Below are 21,790 nucleotides of genomic sequence, written 5' to 3' on the forward strand. Positions count from 1 at the left end.
GAGGGAGCATAGAGACGGGAGGGCGGGTACAGTGCTGGCTGCTCTCCGCAGTACAGATCTGCGGAGAGCACCAGAGCAGAGCTCCTCCACAGACCACAGCCGCAGGGCACGCACTGCACCTCAGAGGAAAACCTCACATAGAAATACACGCTGGAGGAGAAACTGCTACCTCACAAGACAGAAGAAAAGACAAAGAGGAGGAGAAGAGGTGGTGAGAAAAACTAGAGATTGTCTGCGTTTTCTCAGAAGAACACAACTTTCAGGGCAAACGGCTCTTTACATTCTACTTTTGGAGTTCCATTTAATAATGTATCTTCTGCCTCATTTTGGTCTCACTTTGCCTTTTTAAAAGTTTGAAATACAGGTGTGAATTTTTTATTTGCAATCAGCATTTCTGCCCATGTAGCTCTTTTGGCCATTCTAGCACTATTTTAATATCTGTGTGTATATGTGTTTTCTTTCTTTTGGTGTTTAAGCATCCATTTCTGACTGACCTCAGTGAATAATGGTTGAGTTAACAGGTACTTCAAAAAATTGTGTTGTTCTCAAGCTACACTACCAACTTAATTTGGCAGGTAAATTCTTATTTATCTCATTTATACTTTTTTTCTCCAAGGATCCGCTTCAAGGACCTTGAGATGTCTGATCACAGAAACTACTGAGGGAGCTTATTCTTTGCAATAAGGATCGATCCCAACGCTACAGCAGAGGCTCCTGAAATAGAGGAAACACCTGCAAACTTTTCCTCTCCATATCTTGGAAGTTTTTTCTCGGCTCCATCTGCCCCTGCCTCCACCTCAACCTCAGGATGGCTGGCTGCACCTGCCGCTGCAGGCAAGGCTTGCTCAAACTAATGCAGTCCCTGCAGAGACTGGTCTCAGGAACCCTCACAAAAGGTACTGTGGCATTTTTCTCTAATACAGATGCACTCACTACGTATTTCACTCACATGTGCATTAACACAGTTCATGACTTTTTTCATCTTGATTAGATCATCAGCATTATCATTAATGGGTTTATTTGAAATTGTATGAAAACTTATGCAGAACAATTCATATGATATCTAACAAAGTTACAATGACTATTGAGTTCAACTACAAAAAGGTAACTGTGGTGTGGGTGATGGTTATGACAGAAACAAATTGGTTAAAACCTTGGCCACGTTAAGTAGGACATTCACACAAACATCAGTTTCTGGAGTAAAGGTCTTGTGTTTTCCTCTTCTTCTAGGACACCAATTCCCCTCCCCCAGCATAAAGGCCCTGTGTTTTGAGACACTAACACCCCTTTCCTGTTTTCCCCTAAACTTAACTATGTCACACCTGCACCTGGCGCAGCGCGGCGCGGCGCCCGAGCAAGTGTCTTTGCTATTTTAAGACCGACGCAGTTGTTAATTTCCCATCCAGCGCCCACGTCGTTTAAATAGCAAATGCACCTGCGCCCATCTTTGCTCCCATGAGCGTGCTGGTCTTACAGGGAGGTGTGTTCAGGTGCATTTTGGGCATATTAAAAAGGCATATATATTGCCATTAGACCATTTAGTGACTGGCTGTTAAAGAGAATGGACACTGATTGGTTGATTGCATGTTACGCCCAAAACACACTTATGAATTAATAAAGACGTTAAGTTTTGAACCATGAGCCTGGCACACGGACCCTTTTTCCAGCGTCCAACATGGATTTGGGCATGCACTTCATGCCGTGCGCTTAGATCGTTAAAATAGGTCCCTAAGTCTGAAAGAGATTTAGCGCACAACATTAGATTAAAAAAAAAAACTCTTTGCCTCATATTTAATTGTAAGATGTGAGAAAGCAACACAAGTCACCCTATAAGAGCTTCTGTTGCCAGTCAGAGAAGACTTGTGTAACTGAGTTTGAACTGCTAATTTTTGTAAAGTTTTTGAGTTTTGGACACTGAAATAGTATGTAATTACTTTTCCCAACTTTTCCCTAATTTTGCTTTTCTTCGTGTGAAATACTGGATGCTTTTAATGTAGGTTTTAAAACTGCTTCCAAAGAAATATCACTATTTGGTTGAACTGTTCATAATTCCCGTACACGCTAAGGCCATAACCTGCATGAGAAGTCATCAGCAGACCTTGCTTCTTTTTAAGGGGTCACACGCCAAATAAGGTTGGAAACCTCTGAGTCAAGAGACCAGCACTGCATATCAGTTGGCATCATTGCAACTATAATTCAACGTATAGCTAAATACAGGGTTTGTTGGCTTTGCCTATGGGGTACCTTTTACTTGCAATGACGTAAGTGATGCACGCATCCTCCATACACACGGCCCTTAGGGCAACCGTAGCCATACACTCCCAGCCCCTTGTTGGTGTTAAAAGCTCTGGCTCTCACTCTCCCCCTGACCTCCATCCTCCTCTAGTTGAAAGTGAATATTTTTAACCTAAACTAACGCTGAGTCGCCAAGTCAGAGTGCAGCTGCAGTTCAGTCGTGACTGACAAAACACAATGATCTCACCTCCAGAAGAAAAGTCAATAGTACTTTACATTCCACCACGGTAATAAGATGGTAATAGTGGGGTAACAGTGTAATATATAGGTAATAACTTAATTACCAAAGTGATAACTAGGTAATACATCACAGTAATAAGATGTAATACTGGGGTAGATAAGGTGATAAGAAGGTAACTGATGTAATAACATGCTTCCAGGATACTTTTCTAAATTGTGTCAGGAATAAATGTTTATCACAGAAAATAAGGCAAAGCCAATGATTTTCAGGTAGAAAAAATGTAACCATTTTTCTTTTTCTAAAAATTTGAAATGGGTCAATTTGACCCAAATACAATACAAGGGTTAAACACTCAACATGACTCTCACATTGTGTATGGTATTTTTTCCCATGTTTTTTCTCTTCTAATACAAATGTAGTCTACAGATGCTTATTTTCAAATCAGCACAATTTGGACAGTTTTACTATACCGCTCTAAATCCTTTGTAAGCATATCCACTGCCAGGAATGGATTTCTTACAGTCTTGTTTTCTTCATTTTCAAAAGTAGCAAGCTATTTGTAAGAAATCAATCTAATAGCTGGTAGCTTGAATATTATACAGTTTCTGTCACAAATGTGCAATTGACAGGGGCAACGATAGCGCTGCCCACCATATAAAGCAGAATCCATCCAATTTGGATTTACCTTCATACTGACAAAACTCTTACGGACAACTTATTCCGTGTTACCTTGGGGGTTCGGACGCTGTTAAAATCAACCTAATCTCAAAAACACCTAAAGTGCTGTATATGCATCATTTTATGGTATTCCTTTGATATAAAGAAAACTAACAAGTACTGTGGTTTGTACAGCTTCAATGAAACGTAATGAAACCTGCTGAGAATGAAACTAAGTGTTCTAAAGTTGAGGCTTTGTCATCTTCTGTGCTATTCTAGAAATAATACAGCCTACTTACAGTATGGCCGCATGGGTTGACAATCTAGGTCATGCAATTCAGCCACATGTCTGTAGTGTCTAAAACCTGAGAGACTGTGTGAACTATCCATCCTTTTGTATAACACGTTCAGTTGTGAACAATTCAAAATCTAATTTTACAGCACACGGGTTAACCTCCAATTGGTTGGACTAATTACCAAAGTAAAAACATATGATAAAATGCAGAAAAAGCCTGAGTTTCAAACATTGTCCTGTGTCTTGTGTTAACCTATAGCTACTGTTTATTCTGCATTACGGACTGGCTTTTTGGCAAACTTTTAAGCAGCATAAGAGCTTGAAAGTGACTGTCTCTTAGCACAAATTACTTATTGGAAAGCATGGATTAAGGGGGGTTTTCTATGGCATCTCCTGAGCTCCAGTCATTATTTGCAGATGCCAGTGAGCTTGCCCCTCTGCATCCTCCAAGGACTAGCAGCATGTGAAATGGAGTGTGAGTTCTACTGAACATCTAGTCCCTTGACATGTTACCTCTGTGCATGTTTGCTGCTTCTACTCAAAAGTTCTTCTATGCTTTGCTGATTGCAGCACACGGTGCTGACCTTAGTTACTTGAGGTTGAGGTGCTTGTGCATTGGGCAGCCACTGGGCCTGTGTCTTCTTTTAACTCCATGATTGAATGTCACTGAGTTAATTAGGGTGCCTCTTGACAAAATACTAAGTTTTAAATTGTCTCAACTGGGAATTGATTCTATCACTTGAACCCACAGTGGGGTTTTTATGTTTTTACTGCTATTATGAGAGAAAAGTGTTTGGTGGTTAGCTATTCTATTCTATTCTAATTTAACACAACACTTGGTGTAATGTGTGTGTGTTTCAAAGTGTGAATCATGCAATCTCAGCTCCTCATTGTGATATCAACATACCCAAGCGTTTACATACACATTTAAAGGGGTGGACGCAACAACACACATTAACAGATTGCATCACATATTGTACATATGTTCCAGTTATTGTGTCCATGTAAATTTTAAGAAAGATTCTTATATTTGTTTTTTATTCATATTCTCAACCGAAAGGGCACTGAGAGCTCCATGTAACTAATGCAAATGTCATCTAATTTAATGGCCATGTAAAATAGTGGTATGCGGCATGGAAAACAATACATAATCTTTTGGTATGATAACATATGAGATTCAAGACATGTGATAATGGCCTTGCTCTGTAGGTTTATATCACGTGAGACAATACTCTTGTCTTGTAGTTGCATTAGTTGCAGATTGAAACTTTTCCCTGCATAATTCACTGAAAGATGATCTTCAGAGCACCTGCATGCTTTCATATGCATGGTCGAAGGCATGGTAATATGCACACATATGCATATTCAACTTCACACACGCAAACATGTCAGGTCGACTAAAAAAAATGTAAGTCCCTCATCTCCAGCACACACGTATCTCCAGCAGTTTGGTTTGTTAAGCATAATTTCCTGCAAACAGTTCTAGCTGCAGATAGTGTAATGAACCATACAACTATGCCCGCTCACCTTTAAATGTTCTACTTATAAAGACAGCAGCATGTATATTCATTTTCAGACCTTTATACATTACGCCCTGGAGTGTTAGTTAGGGTTGGGTGGAGATATGCATTGAGGGACACTTATTCTTAGGTCCCCATTAGTAGCTGATGTATTTAATGTACTTTATTTATAGTACTGTTTCACGTAGTTTTGCTTATAAAAATAGTTCTGTCTGCCATAAAAAACAAATTTCAATTTTGATGGCTGCTGTGTTTAAGAGGCAAACTTGCTTTTTTTCCTAAATAAGCAACTGTTGCTTCATTTCTTTATGACAGACAACATTATCAAGACATGCATGCAAAGCTCTTGCTCTCATGTGACTGATAACGTGTACAGGTGTATTTGTCATGTAGATTGAAAAACTAAATATAATGAAAAATTAATAGTTAGCATTGGGAGCTATATGAACCACTGAGAAAAAAATGTCGACACTCTTACCCCTAACTCAGGTATTAATGTTTACATACTTTATGGCATGTGTCTGACAAAACGTCAAAAAGTTTGAATAGCTTATGGGGGTTAATCTTAGAAAGCTTGAGGTAAATAGTGCATCATGGACTGTACAGAGTTGAATTACTGACTTTATGACTCTTCTTAAATGCTAAAAAAAAAAGTAGTTTAGCATTTAGCATTATCCCATTATTGTCATGTGTAGCCACAGAAGCCACTGTTTAGCTAAGCTGGGTCTCAATTTTGATACTTGGATACCACTTAGTACACTTCCATTCAATACACTGTGTAACATGTACTTACTGGCATAGTGTGACAGGGTACTGTTGTCTCTAGTCACCTTCTTCTTCTTCTTCTTCTTCTTCTTCTTCTTCTTCTTCTTCTTCTTTGGAACATTACCGCCATCTATTGTTGGCTCCCAAAATAGATTCTCATTTCTGTTTTATTGAAATATGAACATGCTTTTAGTGTTTCTTGCTTGTGTGTGCCCAGTGTTTCACATGAGATGGAGATTACGGTGCCAACGTATTAGTTCAGTGTTCCCTAGAGCAACCAACTGCTGCAGCTTCATCAGCTGCAATTTTCACAGGTTTTGTGGTCCCTCCCCTTCCGCCATACCTAGACAAGATGGTTTCCATTGAGAAGTGGCCAGCGTTCCACACTCAACTTTTGATTATGAGTACAGCATTCCAACGCAATGTATTTGGCCATACTACTACATAAGGGCATACTCATAATACATACATAGTGTGAATGCACTTATGCACTCAAAGTAGCCAAAATGGTGATTATTTTAATGTGTATGCCTTGTACTAGCCTGCGTTTTTTGGGGTTTCGCACTAAGTCATGTCCTATTAGAAACAGTAGGACTGAAGCTGAACACAAATCCTCATCCGACCCCCTTCTGCACCTGTCCCTCACTATTACAAGTCACATGTGTCCTCTAAGTGCATAACCTTGCAGCAAGAGTCACATCCTCCCCCACTGCGGAGACAGATTCAGATCTCTGGCCCGTGTACTTCTACCCAAAGCTCCACAATGACCAAAACAAATGGCAGAATTACCTGCATTGACCTGCATTTGTAAACTGTTCTAGCCACAGAAGAAGAAGAACTCTTCCTTCACCTCCCATTCTCTATCACTTTTTCTGTGGCTGTAAAACGAGCGGATTGGAGCCGACAGTGTGTGTCTCCCCCTTTTAATTTTTTACATCACCTCACTACACACTTTTATGTAACCGTCTTCTTCTCTCTATATTTATCTCTTGCCTCCTCTGAGTGTTTCATTCTCCACATTAATTTCCTCCAGTCTAATTTCTTTTTACTATCTGATACGCCTACATTGCTTCTAGAATCATCTGTTAATGGACACGTGTTTGGTGCAGTGAACAGTATGGTGGAGGTTGGGTGATGTGTGGAAGGTTGTAGTTCTGAATGCTCATATGTTGTTGAACTCTGTTCATTTTTGCTCACATTATATTTGGTCAAGAGCAAAATGAGCTTGCAATGGAGACCCAAAGTGACAAGAGTACCAGGAAAAACTGTACTCTGATGCCACCTGTTGTTCAAATAGTAACACCACAAGCTAACAAAAGAGTGGTCGTGGCGTATTTTTTGCAGGAAGATTTGTTTTGTTTTGAGGGTACTTAACAGTGTGGAAATAACAGGACTCCAGGTTCCCTCCTCTTGTAATATTTAATTAAAAGTTACAATTCCTTAAGTATACAAAATGTTTGCCACCATATGCTTTGTTTTACACAACCAAGATATGGTAGATACATTGTTCAAATACCAAATTACTAATTAAGAAAGCTGGCAAATATTTGGACTGTGACTAACCATTTGTACTATTTTCAATTACTCACCTGATGGATTAGCAAATAACCAAGGTTACCTTAGGTCAAATGCTGTATTCAAATTGCTTGGTTGTCTGAATATTGAAAAAGACCCACAACTATCAAATTTAGAATCATATGAAAGGATAAAAGCCTCATTAAGCAGTTTTTGTCTTGATTTACTTGACAAGTAATTTTTTTCTACTTTTACAGCCACATTTTAACCAAATACAGTAGGTCTATGTTTGTGATTGTTAACATCAGTGTAAACTGTCAATGCAGGTCATTCCAAAAATGGCCTTTTTTCTGCATTAAGGTTACAGTGAGGTACTATACTGTCTCAACAACCTTGCACCATATCCATAGTTCAAGTGTTAAACTGGATACACATCCAGTTGTACTGATACATCTTGTAGGCCTTTTCCCTTCTTCGAAAACATGTTTGTATTATCTTAAAGCAGAACCAGTCTGTGATATGGAGTAAAGGATAAGATAAGATAAGATAACATATTACATGACAAGATAAGAAGCAAAAGTAAAGATTGCAAATGTAAAAGTATGTGACAATAAGAAAAGGTGCACATCCAAAAGCAATACCAAGACCAGGTTAACATGCAAGTGAAAGAGGAATGTTGCGATGAAGAGGAGAGGAGTAGAGATGAAATAATTAAATGATAAGAGCTCTTGCATAACAAGACTAGAGAACCACTTAGCAGGTCGGAAACTGCCATCTCATGTCAAAACAGAGATTGCAGTTTCCTCAAGATCAAAAGTGCCTCTTGTAACATCCTTCCTCTCACACATTTTCATTTGTTGAGCATCACAAAAGTGCCTTATATCATCACGTTTGAAGAACAGAATCTAACTGAGTGAAAAGGAAAAACATGCATCTTGTGATTATTATGGATACGAATTGGCATGTAGGCATACAAAGGAGGATGTTGTTGTTAACAAATGTGCTCATGCTCCTTTTATCTTGATTCTTACTTCTATTGGTCTTCCATCTTTTGTACGGTGCCTTTAACACGTTTGTGACTAGTGAGTCCTGCCTGTTGGTGGTGGTGAGCTGAGTCGCATTGATTGGGAACTGCTTAAAAAATAATGAGGAGATTATGGGGTCTGTTAGCTGCGCAGTGTCACGCCACAGGATGATATGGTGCACAAAGGCAGTTCCAGATGGCAAACATCTGTCACGGGGATTACAACGGTTTACTTATACTTTTTTTAATCTCCATCTGCAACTGTCTGTGCGTGTTTGTGCATCAGGGGGCTCTTTTTTATTTTTGCAAGGGGACAGGAAAGATTGTCAATAGATCTGTAATATCACTTGTAATTTTCATATATGCTTCCTGGTGCCAGATGAGCTGTGCTGATTTTTCCAGGAGGGAATACATCTTTTTAGATGTCCCTGCCTAAGAGTGTGGGAGGTAACTTTTGTGTGGCAGTATTTGAATGAAGGAAATTGGGATGCAAAAAGGAAAAAGGTGAAGGTAAAACGCCTAGCGTGAGAGGTGTACATTTCTCCATTACGAATGACTTTATAGTATGTTTAATTAATCAGTGCATGTTAACCAAGATAGGGTTTCATACAAACTTGAAAAAAAAATATCCATGTTGTTTTGAGGGAGATCCGGTTTCTTAATGTCCTCTGCCTTCAGTCTCCAGGTGAGCTGTTCAACATCTGCGCGGCTTTCTACGTCACTAGCCGAGACAAGCTGGTTAACCGTAGCATGCTAGCTTGTTCTCAATGATAAAACACTGCTACAACACACATTAGTTCCCCATAATCTACAAAAGAACTACTCCCATGTCCTGTTGGGCAGGTATTCCACAAGTGCCCCTCGTTCAGAAAAAGTCTCCCAGCTAATCCTGCCTTGGACTGACCAAAGTTGGAGATCGAGTTATCTAGCTGATCTGATCTTACCTAGCTACTGCACATGTAAGATTCCCACCAAAGATAGTAAAGAAGTGAGATGTCTCACTCTGTAGCTAAAACAGAGACCTGAACGCACAGGGTGAAAACAGGATCTGCAGCAATGTGCAGTACAACAAATATATGGTGTTTCTTAAAATTTAAACCATGTTAATCTATTCTGCTACAACCTCAAAATACAATTATGAACCTGAAAATGAGCATAGTATGGACACTTTAAGTTCTTGCCTAAGCTCCACCTGGGCAATCACAGGAAACACACACACATACACAGAGAAAGAACAAGTAAGGCACATAGAGCAGAGCATTTCCGCTCTGCAGCTAGTGTAATGTTAGAAAAAAATGCCTTTCCCCATACCAAAGCAATCACTTTTTAAATAATCTTTCTATAGAATAAATCAGTGTGAATTTTGATCTGTCTGAGTCCTGCTGAGTGTCAATGCCCTTACGTGGCACATAACATATCAAATCCTAAAACAGACTGTAGTAATATCCTCTAACACATATTTTACTCATTAGCTGCATTCACTACAGGAAAGGACATTGTTACATCGCAAAAGCACTTATACTGTAATGCAACACTTAATTCTGCTTCCAACTACCCTGTGCAATTTTTTTATGCTCATGCTCTTCCCTTGCTTATTTGGAAATTAGCATTACTCACTCCCAATGTGTTCCTTTCCTTAATGCACACAGTCCAATCAAATATAACTGGAAGCTGCTACATTACTATTAATTGACACCATTACTATAAACACTATGATTTTCTTTGTATCACAGTAAAAATAGATCACTAAATCTCTGTTGTCCTTTGCGACCAACTGATGTTTGTGTATGTATGCACCAACCATCAAGGCAAATTCCTCCTAAATATAACTTACTTTGGCAAAAAAACTGAATCTGATTCTTAACCAGAGAGAGGGGAAAGGTCTGGTTTCTGAGTTAAATCAACCCACACACACACGTACACACACACACACACACACACAAGTGAGCTTCAAAGCTCACATGTACGCATCTCCATGCTCATTATGGTATAAACCAGACATTAGGGAGAAAAGCACCAATTTAAAGTGAAGTGCAATAAAGAACAAGAAAAAAAACAGGGAACTGTCACCTTGAAATGCATGTTTTTCACCTGCTACCATTCACTTGTGTGTAGTAGTGTTGTTACGGAGTACTGCATCGGTTCAGCCCTCCACAACAACATGAGGGCATGAGGAGGTAGGAGCTAGAAATAGGGGAAAGGCTGACAGATGAGTAGAATCAGGCACAGAACGGAGGGAGTGGCGCAGAAAGGCAGGAGCAGCTTGTGTGTGTGTGTATGTGTGTGTTTCAAGAGAGAAATCAGAAATCCAAGAGAATCAGCTTAAAGAAGAGACTCATCCCTCAGTGAGAGATCTGATAGCAGTGAGAGGAATCAACAGGGGCAAAGCCACTTTAAGATTCAAAGCTGTGGAGGCAGATCACAACGAAGACTGACAAAATTGTGAAATAAATAGAGGACTACTACTCTTTGGGTTGTTTGCCAAGGCTGGTTTCCACGGTGGAAACATGGGTGCAGTGGTGGGCACTTTGACAATGCAAACCAAGCAGAGGAGACCATCCAGAGGTAGGTCAACATTAGTCAGAAAAATGGATGGAGTGAAGAAAAAAGAGCAACAGAATACTAAAGTGAGGTAGTGAGCAGGTATACTTAACACACAGAAAGAAAGCAGTCAGATAATAAGTAGTAATTCATAATGTGTGTTCCATGTCATTTTTCTAAGTGTTGCACACATGCACATTTACATTAACGGGTACATTTAAAGTACATTATCTGATAGTATTGATGCAATTGTTTACATACAGTATTGAAAACAGTAAAAATATTGACAGAAGGACGTGGTAACTATGTCTGTGAGCTATCAAGCGATACGAAGTGCCTGGCGTAACTCTGTGGTCACGATAGAGAGATAACAATGCGCCATGAAGCAGGACGTCCTTGAAAATAACTAGAGAGGCAGGACTCTATGACTCTATATGTGTGTTCTGTGAGGATGGTCATTGAATGTGTGAGTGTGTGAGTAAATGGAAGAGTGAGAGATGGGGAGAGGGTTCAGGCAAGAGCATGTGAATTAAAAGGCAGCTCACATAGCAAACCTCTCCCTGGCCTTAAGCTTGAGATCCTTGTTGTCATGGAGACTGGGTTGTGGGGGTATAAGAGGAGAGCGTGAACGATACTCAGCCAGGATGAATGACAAAATTATAGCAGCGGGAAACAGAAATAAAATAGATGAACCGGCAATTACTCTTTGTCAGAAGACACCTCACAAGACAGGCGGTGCTTGCCGTTTGTTTTTATATACCGATGAGATGGAGGCTTTCGTCCTAGTTCTAATAAAAAGCCTTTCAAAAGCCTTTCAAACAAAACGCTCAGAGGTCATACTGTTTTTTTATACGCTCCATTAAAGTGTGTCTTGCATAGCAAGCTGTGCAGAGGTACAGAGGACACAAGATCAGACTGTATTGATCCTCAGGAGGGATTTGAGTATCACAGAAACAGGGCAGAGGTTGGGCAAAGCTGTTTAAAAATAAGTCTGAGTCAGAAAGCTAAGTGTGTATAATGGGATATTGTAGCCCACACAACATAGAGTGAATGTGCTATAAAATCTTTTTCAAAAACACACCAGATATTTCTGGTGTGTTACTGGTCCCCATTAACAGCGATTGTGTATGTCACCAGTGTGATGGATGCGGCTGAACACAAGCACAGACAAAAGTCCCAACACAGATTTAAGATTTGAAGCAACAGCTTCTGTCATTCAATTACATGAATTTAAAATATAGTCAAATAAAAAAACAAAGTAGGCTAATTGCTATCATTCTTAAATAGCCTTATGCGTAGTTAGAAATAAAGGAAAATGTTTGGCATTAAGGAAACACACTTATCTATCAAATAGTAAGATGAGAAGATTGATACCACTTTCTGTCTGTTCCATACATATACACAATTAACGTTACCAGCAATTAGCTTAGCTTAGCACAAGGACTGAAAGTTTAATAAAAGACTTCTGTGGAAGTTGAAGTATCAATTCAAACTTTTTACTCAAGTAAAAGTGTAAAAGTGTTGGTTTCAAAACTACTTAAAGTAGAAAAGTAAGAGTAATTTAAGTGGAAAAAACATGTCGGAATGATACATGTTTACACTTCTCATCCAACCACAATCAAATTCACTCTATCCGGATGGCGCGATTTATCTAAATAGACTTTTGATTTTTTTTGGTGTTTTTCTGAACAATGACAAGCCGGAATGAAAACAAGCCGAACTGAAGCCGAACAGAAATAGGAGTAACGAGGCTGCTTTTAATATTTAAGGAGTAGAAAGTACAGACAATTGCGTGAAAGTATTAGGAGTAGAAATGAAAAGACTGTAAAATAATGACTCCAGTAAAGTATGGATACCCAAAAATTCCCAAAACTAAAGTGAGGTTACAGAGTATTTGAACTTCTTTACTTGACACCTTTGGGTTTTACAGATGTGTCTTTTTTATGTTCCTTACTGAATCTTTGGTGGGTGGATTGACTTGCTTGAATTTTATCATCGCCGGGAGGTGGCAGGGCAACAAACATGAACTGCAAGAAGGTCATATTAACATAACATGTAACATATTACAATAATATAGTATTATATGTACGCACATTATGATATAGTAAGGGAAGGAGACATGGTAAACAGTGCAGCAGTATACAATACAGATAGTGTGTATTTTATGTACCTATGTATATATACTATATATATATATATGTACGTATGTATAGTAGAGTATAGTGAACAATATAACCAAAGTACAAGTATAGTGCTACAATATAGCATAGTGTATACTGTAGTATAACATAGTGTAAGATCAATAGAGCAGAATAGAATATCAGTGGGACATATGGTATCATGTAATATGATATGGTGTAGTGTGATATCACGGATATATCAACAGTATGGCAGCAGAGAGAAAATTAAGAGGGGAAGGTGAGATGAGAGTTTTGAGTGGAGAAATGACTCTGTATTCCACTCTGTGGTTCACGTTGCTTTTCACAACAATGGCTGGCTGTAGAATTATTTTCACTGAACACACATTAGATCAGATTGTGCTTTATTCATCCCACAGCGGGGAAATTCCCTTATTACATCAGCATTTTATACAATACACAAACAAACAGGCAAACAACAGACAATGGGCAGAAGATATGGCTGAATGTGAAGTGGCGTCAAACAAAAGTATTGTAAAGTGTGGTTGCCATAGCACAGAAAACAACACTGCAGTGTAAGTGAGTGACGTTCAAATTAAAGTCAATATGACATTAAAATAATATAGAAAAAGTAGGTAGCCAAAACCTAAATTATATTTACCTGTGGCCATAAATAATATTGAAAAAGTAAGTACTTGTAATGGAAAAAATATAAATGCAGATGATAAAGATAAACAGTGTGTGTGTGTGGAGTAAATGAAACACGGAAACAGAAACTACAACAATTTCATGAGAGTGATATTGGTCTTCTACTCTAACTCTGAGCGAAAAAGCATATAAGTGCATGTCCCAAAACTGTACAGTACACACAGTCGGGGAATGTGACATGATGTCTTGTGAAACTCTTCTGATGCATTGTTTTGAACGCTTGGGCTTTGGTGTGTGTGTGTGTGTGTGTGTGTGTGTGTGTGTTGGCCTGAAGCTGCTGCAGCAGTTGTCATTTATAGTATGACAGAGCTGCGGGCTGTCTATGAAATTGCCATCTGACATTGAACTATAATTATCTCCGTCACGTCATCATGTCACACTTCTCTGCCATGTCAATGAAAATGTATGTGTTAAGCAGCTGTTGCACCATTTGCATCCACTCCTGCCTTGCCTATAACCATCAACATTGAGAATGTTGGCACAGAGTCTGCAGCATTTATGTGGCTGAATCTTGTAAGAGTAAATCTTTTAGTTTTATATATATATATATACATATCTACAATAAATATAACGAAGGAATGTATATGTTTATACAGTGCATATTGCAGAAAAGCAGCCCAAACACGTGTGTAAAAAACAGCAAAACAACGCCTATCATTGTTTTGTTGTCATGTGATCAGATGCTTTTACTCAGAGGAAGATACACGTACAAATTGTGTTTGACACTTCTTTTTTTGATCAGTTAATCCTGAACGCATCACGGTTCACATTCATCCTTTGCGTCTATCCCCATGACAACAAGCGTCAGGGAGAGGAGCTGCCAGATTGACCGAACCGTACTTATATGGTCAGCTGATAATGGCACAGTAAATATTTCACTTGTAATTTTTAGTTTTAGGACATTCAGATAATGATAACTTTATACTAAATTGCTAAAACAAGCTGGCATCTCTCTGGGTTATTCCTATTGTTTTTTGGTGCATGTGGAAGATCTTTTTCAAAGTCATATTTTAATTTATTTGTTTTTAAATTAGCATAGAGCTAATGGGAAAGCCTCAAATACTGTATCTAACCTACACATTTGTAAGCCTGGTTTGAGCTCAATAAACACACTGATATTTGAAACCTTTGTGCATAGATTGAAACTGAAATTCAATACAAACAGGCTACAAATAAAGACGCTTCAACAATAGAAGTAGAATCAATTATTCTTGTAAGAAGATCAAAGCTGCAGCTAATTAACGCTTGCTTTCAACACTTACCATCACATACAGTTGATGCCTCATCAAATTCCTAAAAGGTGGATGACCAACAGGATATTTGATATCTAATTAAAATTAAGATCGCCTCTGGCATGAAACTAGATGCAGTTTCAGCGTGAGGCCTGATCTTAAAACCGCTGCTGAGTGGGTTGAAATGAATGAGTCATCGCTGTCATCCAAAAAGCAGACGTATCATTTCACTGTAATCTACTTTTCTTAAAGACTGAGCCAACCGATGCTGACACAGCTTGTCAGCTTGTTTGGAGGTCCATGTGAGTGGTTGTGAAGTCAATAATTTGGTCAACCTCTATGTGGAATTTGATAGGATTTAACAGGGTTTTGATGTTTGTGTTGAAAGAATTATCCAAGTACATATCATATAATATTGGTTTCTGTAAAAGCAAAATGTATTGCTTACATTACAGGTTCCAGTAGGGATATAAAAGTAACCAAGTTTACAGAGACCACCATGTGTAAATATGTGGTATTGCTGCCCAAACATCAGGCTACTTTAGATTTTATGTCTTCAGCATTTTTTCTGAGTGCCTGCCTCTGCCAGTGAATGCAATAAAGACTTCCACAGAAAACTATACGTGATCCCTTGGAAGTGTGCTCCTGTTAGAGAACTCATTGGTGTGTGGATGCCTTCTAGTCACAGCAACAAACTCTTGGCCACAGCAGGACCCAAACTCTTCACATCATTTACCACCATCAATCTCCACAACAACCAATACTGAGTACCATATGCCATTAAAGTCCTAAGGGGAAAATCTATTTGTCAAGTACATCTAGTTCTTCTCATCCCTTTCTCTCTTTTTCCTTGTGATTTTCTTTTGGCCTTATTATTCTGCTTCTTCATTTGCTTTCCCTGTGAGCGCTCTTTTCTGCCATCTAATTATATTTTTGATACTTTTTTTTTCCCGACAACATTCTTAAGCTTTGCTGAGTTGTCTCTTTTCTGTGTATTACAGTTTTCATCTTTCTAAAGACTGGGAAGAACCTTTGTTAAACAGGGATAGTAGAAGTCTTGACATGATTCTGTGTAATCAGCAAATTCCTTTTTGTCTTTTTCTCTCTCTTTCTCCCTGTAGATAAAACAGATGAGGAGGTGGAGATGGCGACGGTGTGCTACAGGCCAGAGGGTCTTGACCAGTTGGAAGCCCAAACTAACTTCAGCAAACAGGAGCTGCAGATCCTCTATCGTGGTTTCAAGAATGTAATAACACGCCTTCTGATTTTATTATTAGATTACTTTGGTGCATTCCAGATACTTCAAACAGTAAAGATTTAGATCACCCTAAAAAAAAGTTCTGTTTAACCCTTAAAGTATCTAGCCATGAAGAGTTATATTTAAACAAGACAAAGAGTTTACAGCCATGATACCAGTTATATGAGGCTGAAGGCTCCTTAGGCACAGCAGTGCTGTGTGTGAAATGCTAATGTTGGTATGCTAACACTCACGATGACAATGCTAACATACTAATGTTTAGCTGGTAGGCTATAGGCGCATGTTCACCATCTTAGTTTAGTGAATTAGCGTGCTAGCTTTTGCTAATAAACACAAAACACGTTCTGGAAATAATGCGAATGTTGAAGTTTTTTGAAGGAATTTTGTCCTATACTTGTTTTTTGCACAAAATAAAATGAAATAAGTACAAGATATAATCCATTTAAGAATGGTTGAGATATAAGTTAAGATAAGTGATGGACTGACAAACCAAGACTGTCATCCACAGAGCCAGAATGCTAGCAGAAATTCAGCAGCGATGTTACTTCACTGAAACTTTAGCTAAAAATTCCAACCTAAAGCTGTTGCAATGTTGAGAACCACTTTTCTGCTAAAAGTTTAAAAAAATAAAAAAAACATGTTGTTAACTGTGAGTTGTTTGTCAGTTGCATCTTTGGTTTTATGTGAAACAAATGTTAGCATGCTAATAATGCTGGCTAACTGCTGCTAGCCTACTTCTACTTTAGGGACAGGGACATGACTGACAAACAGGATGTCATTGAATATGTGATCCCTCTTCTTTCTTCAGGAATGTCCAAGTGGTGTTGTAAATGAGGACACATTTAAACACATTTACGCACAGTTCTTTCCTCATGGAGGTAAATTGCAATGTTTATGAATATCTTTCACTGTGTTCTGGGAAGCTTTTTCAAAACAGGAGACCTTACACTTTCATTTTCATTGTTGTTGCAGATGCAAGCATGTACGCCCATTATCTTTTCAATGCATTTGACACGACAAACAATGGCTCCATTAAGTTTAAGGTCAGTCATCCTCCTTTGTCAACGCCTTTGTCTAAAATATTACAAAAGTCTTTACTATCATGTGCTATGATGCTTTCAGAATCTAACTTTTCTCTAATATTCTGTTGTTATTAGGACTTTGTAATGGGTTTGTCTACACTGCTGCGAGGAACACTGAGAGAAAAGCTTGAGTGGACGTTTCACCTTTATGACATTAACAAAGATGGCTACATAAACAGAGAGGTGAGATTGGGCTGTCACTATATTTACAGTGTTAGTGTGTTATCTAAAGTCTGCCTTGCTACAATGTGAATTTTCTCCTCTCTCAGGAAATGACTGAGATTGTGAGAGCCATTTATGACATGATGGGCAAGTACACGTACCCTGCACTAAAGGGCGACGTCCCGCAGCAGCATGTGGATGCCTTTTTCCAGGTGACTTTCTAACATATATAATAAACAAGAGTCTAAAGTCAGCATTTTTGTTAACAGTGTTGTGTGCACACAGCATGAGGGGAAACAATGTCACACTTACAGTAATGTCTCTTGTGATACCCCAGTAGCTTCCCAAATGAACCTCGCTGGTTTTATTGAGACACTTTGCAAATGGGACACAAATTTTCCAATAAGGCTTACAAGGTTTTTAACATAAGCAAATGCAGTCATTATTTTTAACTGTTATTTTTCATTGTACTGCCACAGCTTCTGTGTGCTAATATTGTTGCAACATGAGCTCACAACTAACACATTTCCAAAAATAATTGTCAAACATTTGCTTCTATTTGATCCTGAGCCACATTTTAATGCACAGTTTTTTTGTTTTGTTTTTTTAAAGAAAATGGATAAAAACAAAGATGGAGTGCTGACTTTGGAGGAGTTTATTATAGCCTGCCAGGAGGTACAGTATTTATTGTACATCTGTTTTTGACAACTTCTATATTTAATTATCATGAATATGTTATATGTACAAAGTTTAAATTAAATATACAAAAGTGCATCAATGTACAGTTACTTAGATATGTTATATGCATGTAGAAAATGTATAAAATTTGAGCACAGAAGTTTATTATTGACCTTTGGGAAACAATATGTAATATATTAATCGAAGTGCAATGGTTCTCTTGTTAGCTTTTGGAGCTTTCTTCTTTAATGAAGTCCATGAGATGCAGATGTAAAATTTTGCACAACACAAAGATAAGATATAATTCATAAAATGTAATAATTAAAAAAATGTATGCATATATCAGTGACAGTGAGCAAGCAAATAATGCATGTAGATATGCATTTAGATTCACCACATGTTCAAAAAAGTTAAATGAACAAAGTCTAAATGAGGGCCATACACACATGCAGAAAATTAGACTTAACAATCACAAAGATAATAAACTTAAAGCATCCAAACATCAGCATGCCTACAGCTTTTGAGCACTTGAAAAAATATCTTTATGTGCAAGGAGAAAGGGTGTTATATCTGGAAGCCCATACATTATTATAGGGGTTCTGTACATTACTATTAATTGCATCATTCTGCCCTGATTACTTGACTTCTTTCTCCACAGGATGAAATCATGATGAGATCCATGCAGCTGTTTGAAAACGTGATGTAGGTTATGAGGAGATGATGGAAAACAAAGACATGGAAAATGAGAGGACTTGGTGTGACTGTGAGTGTGAATGTGAGTGTGTGTGTGTGTGTGTGTGTGTGTGTGTGTGTGTGTGTGTGTGTGTGTGTGTGTGTGTGTGTGTGTGTGTGTGTGTGTGTGTGTGTGTGTGTGTGTGTGTGTGTGTGTGTGTGACATTCAGTCTCTCCTCTTCGTTCCATTTTATCAGCTCTGGTCTGGATAAAGTCAGATTCCCTCACCATGACTTGAATGAGGAGACTGGACTGGAATGCTTTTAGCTTTCCTGCAGAGTTTTCCCACCCAATACAAACTGACTGATGTGACAAAGACATTGCTCTCAGTCTTGTCTAGAAGATTGGTCTGTTAGAGATATAAAGATGATCCTACACCGCAAGGCTGCACCAGCAAAGAGCTATTGTTCAACCAGAAGAGCTTCTTTTTTCTTTTTCCATAAGACCTTTTTTTTTTTAGCAAAATTGAATTGCATGCTTTTGCAAGAGGTTTTCAATTTATCTCCTAACATGTGTCTGATTTGTTGTGGGAATTTGGCCATAAGGATTATTTCTTTTAAACTCATGCTTCACTGTTGCAGTGACCACTGCACTTTTGTGTTGACCTGGTTGTCACTTGCCTGCGGAGTCTGTATGGTGCTTGTTGTTAAGATTCTAAAGCTAACCGTAGAAAGTAGAGCCTGACCGATATATCGGAGGGCCGATATTATCGGCCGATATTAGGCATTTTCCTAACTAGCGGTATTGGCATTAATAATGGCCGATTCATTTTTTTTTATTTGAATCATTTATAATGACAAGTAAAGTAAAGTATTACATAAAAACGGACGGTCAACCATGTTTTGACTGTTGGCATTGCATAGTTTGTGTTGCATTTTTTTGTTAATGTGTTTTTGTTCAAAGGACTTTAAGTTTCATGTCTTAAGTTTGTATTTTTCTACATTTTATTTATCAGAACTTTAATATAGTTTGAGGTTCCTCTGTTCTGTTGTGACACTAAAACAAATTATTATCATATTATTTTAGTGAGAACTCATACATAACTATAAATAACTAATGTTAGGGAAATCTGTTTATGTTTTGTTACCCGTTTCTGGATTATTATTTTTTTTAAATATCGGCCAATATATCAGAATATTGGCTTTTTGAATAACCAAATATTTGTATTGGTACTTACCTTATTGGTCGGGCTCTAGTAGAAAGTCAAAGAATTTGGAGCTAGTAAATTTTATGGTTCTGATATTGTGTAGTATGTGCTTGTCTTTTATGCCTATGTTCAAAAGTTTTAGTAAAAAGAAAGAAGGACCTGAATTATTTTTTATATGTTCACCTACCTGCTGCTTTACTTCTTGTGGTCAAATTGCTGCTTTGTCAAAAATGTAAAACAAAAAAAGTGCGAACGTTTTGAATTTCATGATAAAATGTCCGCAAATGAAGATGATGAATAAATCAGGAAGAGGCTTGTTATCATCAAACCAATATCTGTATTGGCACCGATGACAGGAAGTCAAAGTTTATCACAAAGATAGTAACAATAACGACAGATACAATGTGTAGGGTCCTTACTTATTGATCAACATCATAAGTATGTAGTTACACAAGAAATGCCATACCTATAAGGGAAAAAAACTGGAGTCAAATTCCTTATATGAGAAAGTTTCTGATAATCTTGCAGGGAAATGTCAGCTTTGGAATGTATTATTTGAACATTTGGTACTGTGTCATCCTTCTAAACGCAATGTGTGATGTTACACTGACAGGTACAGGTAAGGACAGCACAGGGAGACTCCTGCAGTTCCTCGCAGCTGGTTTTCTATGAGTCAGGGTGTGTTTGAAAGTAGAAAACTTACTAAGATAAGCACTTACATATTCATCAATGTTCTTTTTTATCAGTGGAGCAGCTATTGTGTCGTACATCAGTGTGACATCTCTGCTATCTTGGTTTGTAACAGTTATTAAATCTCACAAACAAAAAAAATAATTCTAAGCCATAAGAATAAATATGTAACTTCCTGAATCCTGTCGTTTGTGTGTGCGTGAGTGTGTGTGGGTGTTTCAATTGTTTCAATCTTGTTTCTTTAAAGATGCTCCCCACCTCTTTTGTTAGAGCTGTAAAAAGAGCAAAAGCCATGTGAAAGGAGGATGTGTGGCATCAACTAGCAAAACTACAAAAGAAAATTATGATGCATTACATCATAAGTTTCAGCGTCTAAATTCTGTTGTCTTTCAGAATATATTAATTCATTACCTCATAGTTGTATGCAAGCGTTGAAAACGTTCCATAACACTGATGTGATAAGGAAACTTAACATGCTTAATAATTTTGAGAAATACACACCTCTCTCACGCTAGGTGTCCTACCTTTACCTAACAGGGCTTTTCTTTTTTGCATCATTCAAATACTGTCATGCTAAAAAATTACCTCTTACACTCATGCAGGGATTTTACTGCATTTTGTGCTATCAAATGTTTGTCTGACACATACAGTAAGGATTCAGATTGTTGGTATTCAAATGCATGGAGTGTGTGTTGTAGCTGTATTCATTTATTACGTGATCAACTAGTAGCCAGGCTATCCTGGCTACTGATTAGGCCAATGCCTAAAGATGGGAGCGTTGTTAGCCATTCCTGTTTTTAGCTTCCAGACGGCAGGCAGAAAGCACAGGGGAGACTATTTTCCCTTCCGGAGGGGAGTTAATGCAAACCCCTTTCCCTTTACCCAGCAGTTCTGAAGCAAGACACGGCGTGTCTTTACTTGGGTGTTGAGGAGTTGCAGTGTTAATTCATGGGCAATCGGAAATACATTGGACATTTATTACCACTTAATGAAGAACACTGTCCCCCAAAGCACAACACATTTGTAACATATGATTCAGGCCCAAACTTGTTTTAATGTATGGCCTTCTATCCATCTATCTATCTATCTATCTATCTATCTATCTATCTATCTATCTATCTATCTATCTATCTATCTATCTATCTATCTATCTATCTATCTATCTACAAG

The 21,790-nt window shown here is 38.1% G+C and overlaps 1 protein-coding gene and 1 long non-coding RNA gene across 5 annotated transcripts in view; one reads left to right on the forward strand and one right to left on the reverse strand.

Moving 5' to 3' along the window:
- kcnip1b (Kv channel interacting protein 1 b) lies at positions 1 to 20,404 on the forward strand. Of its 4 annotated transcripts, none has more exons than XM_034890234.1 (10): positions 1 to 208; positions 617 to 896; positions 15,993 to 16,117; positions 16,938 to 17,007; positions 17,102 to 17,172; positions 17,287 to 17,394; positions 17,481 to 17,585; positions 17,986 to 18,048; positions 18,710 to 19,456; positions 19,980 to 20,404. In XM_034890234.1, the coding sequence occupies exons 2-9, from the start codon at positions 809 to 811 to the stop codon at positions 18,755 to 18,757; spliced, it is 678 nt and encodes a 225-aa protein (XP_034746125.1). In that variant the 5' UTR covers positions 1 to 208; positions 617 to 808; the 3' UTR covers positions 18,758 to 19,456; positions 19,980 to 20,404. The 4 variants fall into 4 exon arrangements, with proteins under 4 accessions (XP_034746125.1, XP_034746126.1, XP_034746124.1 ...); XM_034890235.1 differs by having other exon boundaries at positions 22 to 364; XM_034890233.1 differs by having other exon boundaries at positions 22 to 211.
- LOC117955633 overlaps positions 12,371 to 21,790 on the reverse strand; it is a 14,131-nt gene continuing 4,711 nt past the window's right edge. The window contains exons 2-3 of the long non-coding RNA XR_004659105.1: positions 21,156 to 21,164; positions 12,371 to 12,444 (exon numbers count right to left, since the gene is read on the reverse strand). This is a non-coding gene — a long non-coding RNA (uncharacterized LOC117955633). The remainder of the gene's footprint in view (positions 12,445 to 21,155; positions 21,165 to 21,790) is intronic.

This window comes from Etheostoma cragini, chromosome 13 (assembly GCF_013103735.1).
Source record: "Etheostoma cragini isolate CJK2018 chromosome 13, CSU_Ecrag_1.0, whole genome shotgun sequence".
NCBI lineage: Eukaryota > Metazoa > Chordata > Actinopteri > Perciformes > Percidae > Etheostoma > Etheostoma cragini.